We start from the raw sequence: 13,729 nt of genomic DNA on the forward strand, positions 1-13,729 counted from the left end.
GGGTTTCTGTCAGGAAGGCTAAGAACTACTGTGCTAAAGAATAGTAATGTAAAAGTAAAAACATTCTATCAGAGAAGAAAATTAATGTTTGAAAAAGTATATTAAGAAGATTACATACACAGACACAACTTAAAAAAAAAAAAGAGACAAACCATGATTCTGAAGGAAGATGCAGCAAATGCACGACACTACAAATGCACACCCATCCTCACCTCGACTCTCCTAGATGCCACGCCCATCTCAAGATGACGACAATTTCATTCTGCAAGGTGCTTCACCAGAAACCAATTCTCCTTTGTTTTAGCGCCTCGATGATAATGAACGGCAGGATTACAGAAGCCAGGAGAACTGAGGTCCAGGGCCAAGACTCAAGTGAGACCTGGCTCACTTATCTGCAAAATAAGATATTCTAAAGGAGCTCTCTCAAGGATCTTCTAGCTCACAGGAGTGAAAACTATAAATTAAATCTCCGGTCTAGAAACAGCCCGCGACTGGTGTGGAGTGAGCTCTTGATGTGCTTTTAGTGGGAGAACGGCAATTACAGGTAAAGCATGCATTTTAAAGGTTCCCAGAACCCGTGCCACAGTAGACTGCTGACTGTGTGCCAAAGTAGGATTCCCTTTAGGACAGAGACCAATCGAATGAAAAAACAGAGTGGAAAATGACTTTGAAAATACACAACTAAAGCAAAAGCAAAACGATCCATCCCTTAAGGCTCAGGATAAACTGACAGAAGGTTTTCAATGAGCGGTTTTTTAGGTTGCGTGGCGTTATTGCTACCTTATCTAGTACTCAGGGATGTGTAATCTTAATACAGAAACATAAGCTATAATTTACCTGTGGAGGATTTCATACAATGTCTAGGTATAAAAGGGTACTTCTTAAGGAACCATGTGAGAAAGGGAATGTTAACACGTAGTTCATTGTGCTGGGAGGAAACACACAGCAACAATCATTCTTGAGGCAGAATTTTACTAAATATTTAGTATAGGAAACCTCTTCATTTCTGGTTCAACTTTAAGGCAACGATTATGTTTTCTTTCCGACAGAACTCGGGCATTTGGAGTATGAACGTCTGTATTACTCATTATTGCTATCTATGTTTGCAAAATTACCTTTTGAAAAAGGAGAGGATCTATAACATACATGTAAAATGTGGGGCTAACTTCTGATCCAGGGCTCTCAGTGTTTCTTGATGTATTGGCATTAATTCAGAGTCCCAGGAAACCAAAGCGCTTCATCTACTGGATGCCTAAGTGACAGTGTCACCATTTCTCCTAGCCAGTGTAGCACCTTTACCACCCCAACAGCAAAAAGCTTACACAGCCACCTTGCCAACCACACTTCATCCCAAAGAGTAAGTTACTTGCTGGTAGCAGCTGGTGTCATCAGAGCTGCAATGAGGTCCACGGACAGGCTGGTTGGATCTGAAAAACACATTTAGCTATACAGAAAAAGAATTATAGAAAAACATCAAAAAATTAGGTGGTAGAGAATGGATGTGCCTACGAACAACTGTTAGATCCAAGAGGCCTAAAAGATAATCCAAGCTGTAAGCCTTGGTCAGGGAAGAACTATGTAAGTGGCCTTTTACGTGGCTTCTTCTCAAGAGGGAAGGAAGGTATGGCCAGGGAACAAACAGCCAAATAGTGTAAGTGCTAAGAAGGAATCACATTACATTGTCCAGTGTGAAAGGTGCACAGTCGGACAGGAGATAAGCACAGCACGCTATTACCAGGGTAATGTTGGTTGTGTCTTGTGCCTCTGCAAACACTACACACCATACTTCAAATGCATATCTCATAAAAGAGGCAATGGCCTCAGTAGTGACTTTGGTACACCCTCCCAATTAATATGATCTACCACACCAGATACTTGCAAAGGTCACAATGGAAACAAGCAAGAGAATAAAGGGGCAAGGCTTCAATGTTTATATGTTTTATATTGTATCATGGTCTCCAGTGGCAATGTTTCAATCTTTAAGGACTTCCTATTTCATTGTGCTCTCTCAAATTTCAGGCTAATCGGAAACTAGCCGATGCAGACAAATGTATAAGGAACTCACAGGTCACACAGCTTATAAATGAATATAGTAATGTTCCCAAAACACAGGCAGGCAGACATTTACCTATGCCCCGTTGACAGTTTTCTTCTTGAATCCCCTCTCCCCTAACATCTTTTAAATTCTACCAACATTTCAATGGACTGGTCAACTGTTACCACTTCTGTGTGGCTCAGTGTTCTTATCCTACTACTCCCAAGGCCCCCACACAGCGAAAACTATGTGTTCTCTTTTTTACAATCATGGATTCTGTGCACGACACTCTGCTCTTCTCTTTCCCTGTGCATCTGTGACGTGTCGTACTTCTGAACTGCGGATGGTGAGCACTGGGCAGCAGTGAGGTATGTCTTCCACACATCAAGTCAGCACAAACATCTGCTTGCACTTATGCCTGGGATGTGGCTGGCTATGAGAGATAGTTGAAAATCTGACACGCATGAATGTTTCTGTGTGTCCTATCAGTTTAGGTCTAATTATATAATATTTGGCTGTTTAAACTAAATATATCATTAATGCCACATTTCAGGCCCAGGATATGTATTTTGTCCTACTTCAAAGTTGAATAAAAACAGCACAACATATTTTTCATATTCAAGCTATTTTACCATCATCAGTGATTTCCAAACTGTCTTTCTATATATTACATATTTATAGAATGAAGATCCAGAGTTCTCTGTCAACCTATTAGGCTATATAGTGGGTCAGAACTTTTCATTTTGTTTCCCATAGGACTTGGACAACTGAAAGAGTTTGTTTTTTACAAGATTCACTGAATGAAAGAGATGTACTGGCAACTGCATGAGCAGAGCACAGAGTGACTGGGTTTGAATAAGCCACAGCACATTAGCTTGGTAACTGCATCTGATGGCACTGTAGTCATGACCTGGCAGCTTACTGTTCTCCCATCTAGGTGATGGCCTCTGGGAAGAGAGGTACCTGCTCATTCTCACAGAACTAGGGCACAGTGTAGCAGGCAGCAGAAGCACACACCCATGTCTGTACACACACACACACACACACACACACACACACACACACACACCCCTGCTCGTGATATGAAATGGAACTTTGCAACAGTTAACTTTGCAAGGTCCATCTGACACTGACCACCTGCCTGCATTAATGGGGTATGTACTTTAATCTTCTGCTTTGAATGGTAAAGAATCTCTGTGACATTTCAGGGAAAGAATGTAAAGAAACTATAGATCGAAAACAAAGGAGTATTCACTGCAGTGACAGACTACACATGCCTGATATTCAAACTCCTATGGATTTATCTGCATATCTGTTTCTACTGCCCAACACTCTAATAGGACAACAGAGACATACGTATGGAAATTGGTATCTGTCTTTTTTCTTATTCTATTTTTAAAGTGACATGTGGATAATGCACTAGAAAATACATTTAAAGACCCAGGGATTACAATTCTTAGGAACTTACTGTTGAGATATTTGCATTTTCTTGTTTTTCGAGGTAACACTTTGAAAAAGTAGTTGTAAATTTCCACTCCACTTTGAATATCTTATAAAGAGGAGACTCTTGTAATTCGTTTTTGTTTTTAAAAGGGAAGACGAAATTGCCAACATTTCTCTAAATCAGATTAATTTAAAATGGCAGTAAGATTAAGAGCTGCTGTCAGTCACTTCCACAGTGAGTTGCAGTACATTTCAAATGATTTGCAAACACGGGAGGCAAGGGAATCTGAAAGGGGAAATGTAACTTCTTCACAAATACACCACACCCCCTTTATAGGGTTCTTTTCTTCCACTGTCTGTTCAAATGCAAAAGAAGCACTGGCTGTCGACCCGACAAAATACAGAGGAAGTGAGAGGGGAGACAGGTGGGACATGTTTGAACATCACATAAGGAAAAACATGAAATTCAAATTGGCAGTGTTTAATAGCAGGCTATGGGAAGAGGAAGAGCCTTGCCACTCAGTCAGTCTCGGTTATTAGGTATAAAATAAGATGGTTTTTACCCAAAGCAACAAATTAATGCAATCAGAAAAAAAAATCATCCAGTAGAGGTATAAAAAACAAATGAACAACAACAAAAAAAAAATCCCTTCAACATACTCAGCTTTCTGAAGTTTAATAAAAGTGTAATTCTCACAGAAAAGAAAAGCAAGAGAAGTCAGGCACAGTGGTCCTCATCTTTAATTCTGACACTCCGGAGGTTGGTAGATCTCTGTGAGTTCCAGGCTAGCCAGGACTACATTGAGAGATCACATCCCAAAGAGACAGACAGACAGACAGACAAAAGGAACAGCAAGAACTGTTTTTCTATCCTTTTACCTTCCGGAGATGTGTTGTGATTAAATGTGTAAATGAAGCATGGAAGGAGCTGGCACAGTTCACAATTTTGTTAACCTAACAGAAAGTTGTCTCTTAATGAGATAGCAGTTGCTCAACACAAGTGTCACCCAACACCTCCTCTGGTGGGCACAGTCTTAGGGACAGAGGCAGAATAAAGTTGCCATGCCCAAGTCATAGGGTGTGCAGTAACCACTCCTGAAAATGCTCGAGGGTTAACGGTGCATTCCTAGCTGATGAAACAACACGTCCCTGTAAAAGTCACCTAGTTAATGAAGTCAAGAGTATTCTGTCACAGTTTTTGTTTCTCTTTTAGGGTTTGATATTTTGTTGTTGTTTTTGTTCTTTTCCTTTCCTTTAAGTCTCCCCCCCACCCCACCCCCTTCAGTTAACTTGCCTTCTGGATTCCTTTTAGATAGCACAGCTTTCAACTCGACCTCTGAGAACACCTCTTTTCATTAAAGAGAGTAAGGCTTTTTATTTATTTATTTATTTTTGAACTAGACTGCGCATAGGTACCCCACAATCCAGATGTATTTAAAGATACACAGTTCTTTCCCTTCAACTTTGTTTATTGATGTACCGAACATGAAAAAGCACAAAGAATCCAAACACAAAAGAAAACATGTACAGCCTCTTAAATACTCAACAGAATATATTTTCTATTCCAACAGATGTGAATTAAGTCATACTGTACAACTTCAAATAAATACCAGCCTTACATTTTATTAAGTGCTCGGGTAAACACTGTGAAGTGAAGCACAGTCCGCATGCCTTCTCATCAATGCTGTGGTTTGCTACAGTAGCACAGGAAAGAAGCGTGTAGCTGCTGTTTGCCCACAAGGGAAACCTTATTTTTTTTTTTAAATATATACATGTATTTTATTTTATTTTTTTTTAACGCAGGTTAACTCTGACAATCTAAATGCACCTAAGGATATGAGAAAGTGCTAAGCCAATTGAGTTCTGAATAGCATTGAGTGGGTCAGCATGAAAACTCGCTTGTTCACTTTAGCACGCGCCTCACAGTATATGTACTGTACTATACTGAAAATTTTTATAACTACAGTTTTAAATAATAAAAAATAAAACTCAAAGCAACTGCAAAGATAATGTACAACTATGTTATGCATAGCACATTGCCTGTTCTAAGGGGAAGCACATGAGCATCTCAGTTTATACAAAACGCAGGACGTAACTATATAGTTCTCAGTGCATCCTGATGAAGGCCACAGTTGCCTTCAGCTTTTTTGAAAATTTATTATAAGCTAGATGCTAATCAGAAAATATTTTGTATTTTTTAAAATTTCTTTCATACATGGTAAAGACTTATTTTATTATTTCCCCAAATAGTGGTTTAAGCATCATACAAAGTTAAATTTCAATAGCATACAGATATTTATGATTTTTGTATGAAAAATGTAAGGAAATTTGTTCAAAACCTATGGTTATACTCATTTTTTTCTTTTTTTTTTACCACAAACATATTTATAAACGAAAATGTAGCATCACCATAAACAGCTGAAGCTAGACTATCTACAGACAGAATTAGCCAACGAATCTGATGCACTGTAAATTCAAGTCCTCAGGACAACAGAACTGAATAAGCAAGACCTCAAGTAACAATGTTAATGCCATTTACAAAGAAAAGAACTGATACAAAACATTCAAAACCTGAACATCACTTGATATGTAAGGGAAAAAAATAAAATTAGCTGAAAGGTTCATAAACACAAGGTCTTATTTACATCACACAAAGCTCAGGTGTTAGCCTTAAACGTAACTCTCAAAATACCTCCAAATATATCCAACTCAGGTCGCCTTTGCTGACTTGCTGCCATCCAAACGTGTGCAACATCTCATCTTCCTTAAGACAAAACAATTCTTCAAACGATACTGCAAGTACATCACTAAACACCATGAGCTCTATCTGAAGGGATTTCTTTAGGAAGAACAGATTTTCCCCCATCTCTTGGTAATTTAAATTTCTTGCCTGCTCTTATATATTCTTTTGTAAATTTTTTTTATTTGTTTCAAAATCACAAATCAATGTGAGCCATCTATCACATAACAACCAGGATGATCAGACGCCCCACTGGTGATTACGAAAATGAAACCAGCAGTGTTCCCTCACTGACTCAATTCCTCTCATACAAAGATCTCAAAAGTATTTTTCTACATCATAAATCTTTCTAAATTTTCCAACCGTTGCAAATTTCCTGGTAAATTTTAAAAGCTCACTAGGTGTCATATGAAGAGATTTCTCAAAGTATTCAAGTCAAAATATTTGTTCCAGGACCAGTAAAAAGTTTCTCCAAATTTTCTTTTTTATAAAAATAGATGCTTTTTTTAAACCCACATCAAAGAGGCTCTTATCTCTTTGGCAAGGTACTGCTTTACGAAAAGTTCTCCAGTATTCTTACAATAAGCGTTTATAATGTCGCCCCCCCTGCCCCAGCCCAAATCAGAATTACAAAATAAATACTGTTTGTAACTTCATAAATAAAAATGTAAACTTCAAAATGCTTTTCTGAGACATAACAGCAATGCTTGAAATGTAAACCAAACACAAAGCTAATTAAAGAATGGAAAGGAAAAAACAAAGACAAAAGAAAGAGAAAGAAAAGGAAAGATAAGGAGGTGGGGAAAGACAACCAACTGAAGAGCTACAACACAAAGCCTCAGTACTTACTCACAGGATCAAGGCAGTTATGTAAAAAGAAAAGAAATGTCTTCCCTTAGCTGAAACACTTTAAAAGGTCCACCTTCTTCAAAGAAGGCAATAGAATGCAATGTGACAGGTAAAAACCCTGTACCTCTTGTCCATATTCAAACATAAAAGATATTTAAGAAGTTTTAATTCAAATACTAGCAATAAAAAATCTCACATATTTCTTAGGATGCTAAGTAGTCATTTATCCCCATCTCAACACTGACTTACAAAGACATTTACTAATGTATAAAGTTTCTCTTAACTTGCTTTTGTTGTATAGTTTTCATATATAAATGGACTGAGGACAAGAGCTCATTAGGCTTTGTGCGTTTTGTTTGTCTTAAAGGAGACCTGCAGGACTCTGTCTCCCAGGCGGTATCCATTGAGGCTAGCTATCGCCATGGCCGCCTCATCATAGTTTGTCATAGTCACAAATCCAAAACCTTTGCACTTATTGGTGTTAAAGTCACGGATGACCTTCACGTTGGTGACAGCTCCAAAAGGCCCAAACATTTGCCACAGGATACTTTCATCTGCATCAGGCGCCAGGTTGTACACAAATATGCACCAGCCTGTTCCAGGGTGCCCAGGAATATTAATTCCAGCCAGACTGGTCATTCCATCGATCGTCATTGGAGAAAACCTACTAAACAAAACAGGAAACAGACATACACACACATACAAGGAACATAGATTGGTTACAGCAATGGGTTTAAGTTCTTTTCTCTTTTCCCAAAGTTTAGCAATTCTACTTCCCCAACAGATGTATACAGCTACTTGATGTGTCAACCGAGGCTCTATCTGTGGCTTGCAGTAACAGACAAACAATCCAAGTACTGATTATGAAATGATCACTATCTGCTGCACAAAACAACAAATTAAACAATGGCAAAAGGAAAGAAAGAAAGGAAAGAAAAGAAAAGAATCTAAAAATCGGCTTCATGAGGATGGAGAAGGGAGAAAACCAACATGTAACAGAAACATGCTATAATGTTGCAATGCAATCTGAAATAATGACTTGAAAAGACTGGGTGGCATATAGTGGTATAAAGATATTCCAGGAGTTCAACGCACTTCAAAAGCAACTTTACAATAGGCTACACATGCAAAAGAAAACCCAACATAAGTTTATGAGGGTGGAAATATTGCTCCCCAAATCAAAGAAATCAATTGGTTGTGGGAAGGGATTATGGGTGTCATGAACCTATGTCATTACCTCTTCACTCCATAAGCCATATTGAGCAGATTGTCCAACCTGCAAAACACACATTTAGCAAACTTCAGTGTTTAATTTCCCCCTTTTAGTTCATGAAAGCTAGGCTCACTACTGCCACCTTCCATGGGGATAATGGTGCAAAAAATGTATTTGATGTTTCAAAACACTGGGTCTTTTACCATTCCTGAGAGAATGGGCACCCACTGTGGTAGAACACTGGCTATCTGTACAAGGTCAGTGCAGCCAAGGAAAAAGTGGTGGTCATCTGAGGGAACAGCCAGAAACAGAATGTGAAAGGGGCCGGAACAGCTGACATCCGACTCCCCGCCAGGCAGGTTCTAAAAGTGAAACTGGAACTGACCAGCACCTTCACAAACGCCCACTTTTACTCCTTACAATTCCATGGGTTCCTGAGGCCACTGAAGCGTCCAAAGATTAACCAGCTAACCTCAACCCACAGAGCTAGTTCTTCAGAGGAGTTCTCATCTTCTAAAATCAAAGATGTAGATTGACAGAGATGCACAATTACATTGTTTATGGACAAACTTGTTTGGGCCATCCTGCATTATCAGTGTCAAGAAGACGATTATGGGTGCCTCACGCTTCTAGTATTTACCAATAAATTACACATGAGGAGCAGGCATGTCTAATACAGAGCCATATAACTCACCCAACTGCAATGTTCCCCACTCTCCACAGCCCCAGGTCAGAGGTGAGGCACAATGATTTTGTCTTTTAATACCTGTGAAAAGCTAAGTATTTTGGGAAGTGGGTAGGTATCAGCTTTTTGAGGTTAACCCAAACACAGAGAAGAGCACATAAGAAAAGCAACTCCTCTCAATTTATAAAGGCCAAAGTGTTCCTTCTGGTCTTTCAGATATGGAAACATGTTTTCCCTGCATGTCCCTAATCTTAAGCCTCCTCTGGGCTTTCATGTGTTGTGAAAAAACAAAAGGGAACTGTTGAGTCGCTCTCATGCAAGAGAACAAATCACAGTGACACTAGATCTTCCTTCATCTATTTGGGTCTGCCGTGTTGCAGTCCACAACCTCAAAGGCACCACTTAGCACAGACCACTGATCCAAGCACTGCAGCTTTATAACACATACCTGGTGGTTATGTCAAAGCAAAGGGTACCAAAATTATCACCCACCACTTAATGTAGGATGGAAACTACCCAGAAGGCTGACTGGGTGAGAATATTTGCACACACAAAGCACAGAGCAGGTGTGAAGAGTACAGAATGTCTGGGGACTGACTCTGTGTCCTGCAGAGTGAAGATGAGGAAAGATGCCATGCCTTTATATACAAAAACCAAGGTTACAAACATCAGGAGGAAATGAACACAAATTCTCAACACCAATCAAAAAGTGATCAGATACAGAAAGTTTCATCAAATTACTGGAATGATAGCTATGAAATGCATTTGACAAACGGTACCTGTGGGAAACATGAACATATTGAAGTCTCTGTTCAAAGTGATTAAAGGACAAAATTTAGTAGCTGCATTTCCCTCCACCCACTTCGGTGAGCAATAAAACTCCAGACATAGAATTTCTTTAAAATGTGTCTGCTTTTAAGATAGGATGAGAACCAAACCTGCCATTGAAGTAAGTTATAAGCACAGAGGGAATTCCCAATTCTATCCCATCCTACAATCCTCAGGAGGACTTCTGGGAGTTTTGCAAGGAGGTCTCTGAAGACCTTCAATGGGCCTGGGAGCGGCCCCACCTGTAGAGTCTTATATGGTCCTCTGACCCTCATTCATCTCCCAATCTTAGGGGAAATTCAATCCTGGAGAATTTAAACCAAGTTTCCTACATGTCTCCCTTTCTCCTCCTCCATGAGCAAGGGAGTGGAATACTGCTCCAGGAAAGAGTTCAGGCATGGCAGCTAGTGACTACAGGGAGTTGACCCCCATTTCCCTGGCTCTCCCTGCTACACACTTATATGTCCCACTGGAATTTAAAGAAGCTAGTGGGTACTTCAGACAGACATCAAGCTGCCTTTGTCCAGCAGCAGGTGGCAAATTGTAAACTGTGTAGCTCTAGGAGAAAATGTCATAGTAGCCCTGGCAGAGCTGTCACACCTCCATGTCCCACAGCTTCAGGAGAAGTTCCATACAGGATCACCTAAAACTGAAAGTCACTACATTCAAGAGGAGCCCAGGCTAGCAGCCTCTCTCTGCGGTAACTTGGGACAACACGCAGATGACGTGCTCCCCTATGGGAGCAGATGTTAAGGAGTCAACTGCCGGTGTAGTGTGCTATTTAAAGCCAGAATGGTCTTAAATTATATTTAACATCTGGACTGCAGCGGTATCTGCATCCACTCGACGCTGTCACATGCTGTCCTGAGGAACTCTGAGCCTTCCTGAGAAGGTGACCAATGTCTGCTCCCACCCAGGCTTTAGCTGGGGTATAAGCCAAATCACAAGCAGCACATTCCATGGGTCTGGAAGACTATCTAGAAAATCTGAGCTTGAATGGAGGCACCCTTTACTTACAGAAAGAGTCCCAAAAGAAAGGAAATTGGGTTGAGGACGCTCCAGTGAGGGGAATTCAAGAGAAAACAAACCAGTTATTTCCTCTAATTCTCACAGAAACCGTGTCCAGAAGCTAGACACAAGTCAATTCAACGTCTCTCACACGAAGTCAAAACATTCAAAGTGATAAAAGTTAACACTTTATGAACCTTGCTTAAAGCAAAATCTTAATGTACTAAGATACTTTCGATAAATATATCAGTATATTGTTATATCTGATAGAGTATATATTTCATCTTCATCCTGTTTGTATATTTGACTAGAACTCAGAATCTGAAGTTCATTGATTACAGAGGTACAACCCATGTGCATAGACAACAAGTGCAGAGCACAGACATTTGGAAATGCTGCCTATCACAGGATCGATCTGTAACTCAGATTATTACTAGGCACATTTCTAATAGAATGCTCTACCAGCTAGAACACCTTCATTTCAAAGCAGAATATTTAGAAATATAGCATAAAACTAAAGTATATGCCTAGTTTTCAAGCTATTCAGCTGGTAGACTAGGGAACAATCTATATGGGAAGGTGAGTTAAAAAAAAATCAATTAAAGTCAGACATAATATGTAAAAAAGACCACAAATAAGAAAACACAATTTTGTGTACTGTGGAAAAATTAACAAACTTCTCCAAAGTGTAGAGCAACCGTTGGCTTAAAGTTAACCAATCTAAGCTCATCAATGTTCCCTTATCCAGTCACATCTTCTACAAATGAGGACAAGTATTCATGAGGCTTGACATCTGTGCCTTCCAACATGAAACCAAGCCAATGCAACTAGCAACATGCCTAAAGCTCAACCCAACTGCTAACTGCAGAGGCTCTTTTAAAATGCACAAACACTCACAGAAGCAGACACACAGCCATTGCCTAGGTCACACTCAATAAACTTAAATGAGACATTTTGGTTTACAGTTTAATTTGGATATCCTGTACTCAAAATATTCTTAGGGGACTGAAATCACATCATTGATTCAAATAAATATTCTGCCTTATTTTGTATACTATAAACACTTCAACTAGACCATCAGATTAGCAGTGTTCATATTTAAATAATTCTAATTATCAATACAGATTGAGCCATAAACCTCATAAGCTCACTTTTAAAGTTAATCCTTATTACATGAAATTTTATTTTATTTTTTAATCTTCATGAATTCTGAAAGTCCTTTCATCGTTATTATAACTTGTATTCTTCTGTCTTTCTCAGCTGCCAAGGTACCACCATAACATTAAAACAACACAGTGAACATTCTAAAATTCATGCTGGGAAGTGGCAAACTCAAAGCGAAGGCACTAAAACATAAATACTATGAAGAAATAACTGTTGAGGAATTAACATCTCAACTACAGAAAAGAGCAAGATGCCAACAAAACTTTCAAGTCCTTAACCTCAAGTGTCTTATAAACTCAAAGATCAACTTTTATTCAATAAAAGAAGAAAAGCAAGGTAATGACTGCCAAATTAAAGATACTTTTAAAAAGCACCAGTCACACATTAAGATATATTTGCACTGTAGAAATTGACTCATTTCTCTCATTCCTAGTGTAGATTAAACACATTCCCTTGCACACAGTAACACACATTTTACCACTTAGACAAAGCAGGGGTGGGGATGAGCAGTGAGGCGAATCCTAGGAAAGAAAAATCGTCCATCCTGGGTACCTCATTGCTTCATTTTGCCCTCACTGGGCAAGCTGGTAACAGCTACATCTTGGGGCTACCTGATGTCAAATGTAGTACAATAAGAAGAGCACTTCACAATCAGGCAGGGACTCTGACTGATCTTCCTGTCTCAGCCTCTAGAGTAGCTGGGACTCCAAGATCAAACCTCTACACACACTAGTCTTCCTCACTTACTAATGCTGGGGTTTCCTTTCAACTAATGTTCCTTACTCCCTTCCTGTAGAAAGGTTTGGTTTTTTCCTTTAAGAGCCAAATAATCTCATAAGTAATGATAAAATTAATTTTTTTTGTAATATGGGATGGACAAAAGATAAAGGCTTTAAATTTAATTGTAGTGACAACTTTGGAAAACTTTAACTCATCAAAAATAAAAGGCATGGGTGTGTAAGGGGGAAAGGAAGATTGAGTGAGAATGCTGTGGTACTCAACATCCAGCACACGCTGCCCAGAGACCAGGACTCTTACTGCTGTCTGTGGGTCCTTGGACATAGTCTTGAGAATCTAGGAGCACTTCTCTAATAAATAGCAACCAGCAAATAACACTACAGCTTTAATCGAAATCACAAAGCAACAATGCATGGCAGTATAGCTTTCTCCTAACAGCCAACTAAAGCTAACTGGGCAGAATGACTAGGAAACACAGCTCAAAGTCACCCGGCTTGAACTGTACCATATTCAGAAACAGCAACAAGTGAATAAAGTTAGAAAGGCGTCAGAGCGAGGGCATGCATGCAGCACTGGAAAGAGGCGCTCAGAGTTCTCTCTGCGGAAGGAAATAACCAAGTTGCTCAGAGCCCTTGCCTCTTACTCAGTTGCCACTACTTGTCACCAAGGCCAAAGGTGATATACATTTTGTTTTCCTCAATGTTTTTTTTTTTTTTCTTTTTCTCCTACAATTACAGCAAATGAACTCAATGGACCAGGGAGCTGGCCATCCATCTTCAATCCTGCCTTTAACAATGGCATTGTTCTCTCAAAGGCCAGCTTAGGTAGGTATTCAGCCAGGCATTAACAGAAATTTCTTTCCACACCTAAGTCACATACTTAACTGCTTCTAGGAGGAGATATTTTAAGTTGGTTTTTAAAAATTTCTTCTCTTTTCTATACTCTATTATACCAATGGGAAAAATGTATGTGACCAAGCTAGAAAACATGTAAGCTAATTAATTCCTCTATCTTACTAAGTTTATG

The 13,729-nt window shown here is 39.3% G+C and overlaps 1 protein-coding gene across 40 annotated transcripts in view; it reads right to left on the reverse strand.

Moving 5' to 3' along the window:
* The window catches only part of Elavl2 (ELAV like RNA binding protein 1), a 188,576-nt gene that overhangs the window by 34,304 nt on the left and 140,543 nt on the right, over positions 1 to 13,729 (reverse strand). For 12 of the 40 annotated variants that reach the window (XM_006502784.4, XM_006502788.4, XM_006502787.4 and 9 more), the window contains 2 exons: positions 8,305 to 8,343; positions 4,857 to 7,734 (listed from right to left, as the gene is read on the reverse strand). In XM_006502784.4, coding sequence (XP_006502847.1) covers positions 7,404 to 7,734; positions 8,305 to 8,343 — 370 coding nt within the window. In that variant the 3' untranslated portion in view covers positions 4,857 to 7,403. Of the gene's footprint in view, positions 1 to 212; positions 7,735 to 8,304; positions 8,344 to 13,729 lie in introns of those variants that run through there. The other 28 variants (XM_030253247.1, XM_030253239.1, XM_030253236.1 and 25 more) reach the window with 9 other exon arrangements.

Source organism: Mus musculus, chromosome 4 (assembly GCF_000001635.26).
Source record: "Mus musculus strain C57BL/6J chromosome 4, GRCm38.p6 C57BL/6J".
Taxonomy (NCBI): Eukaryota; Metazoa; Chordata; class Mammalia; order Rodentia; family Muridae; genus Mus; species Mus musculus.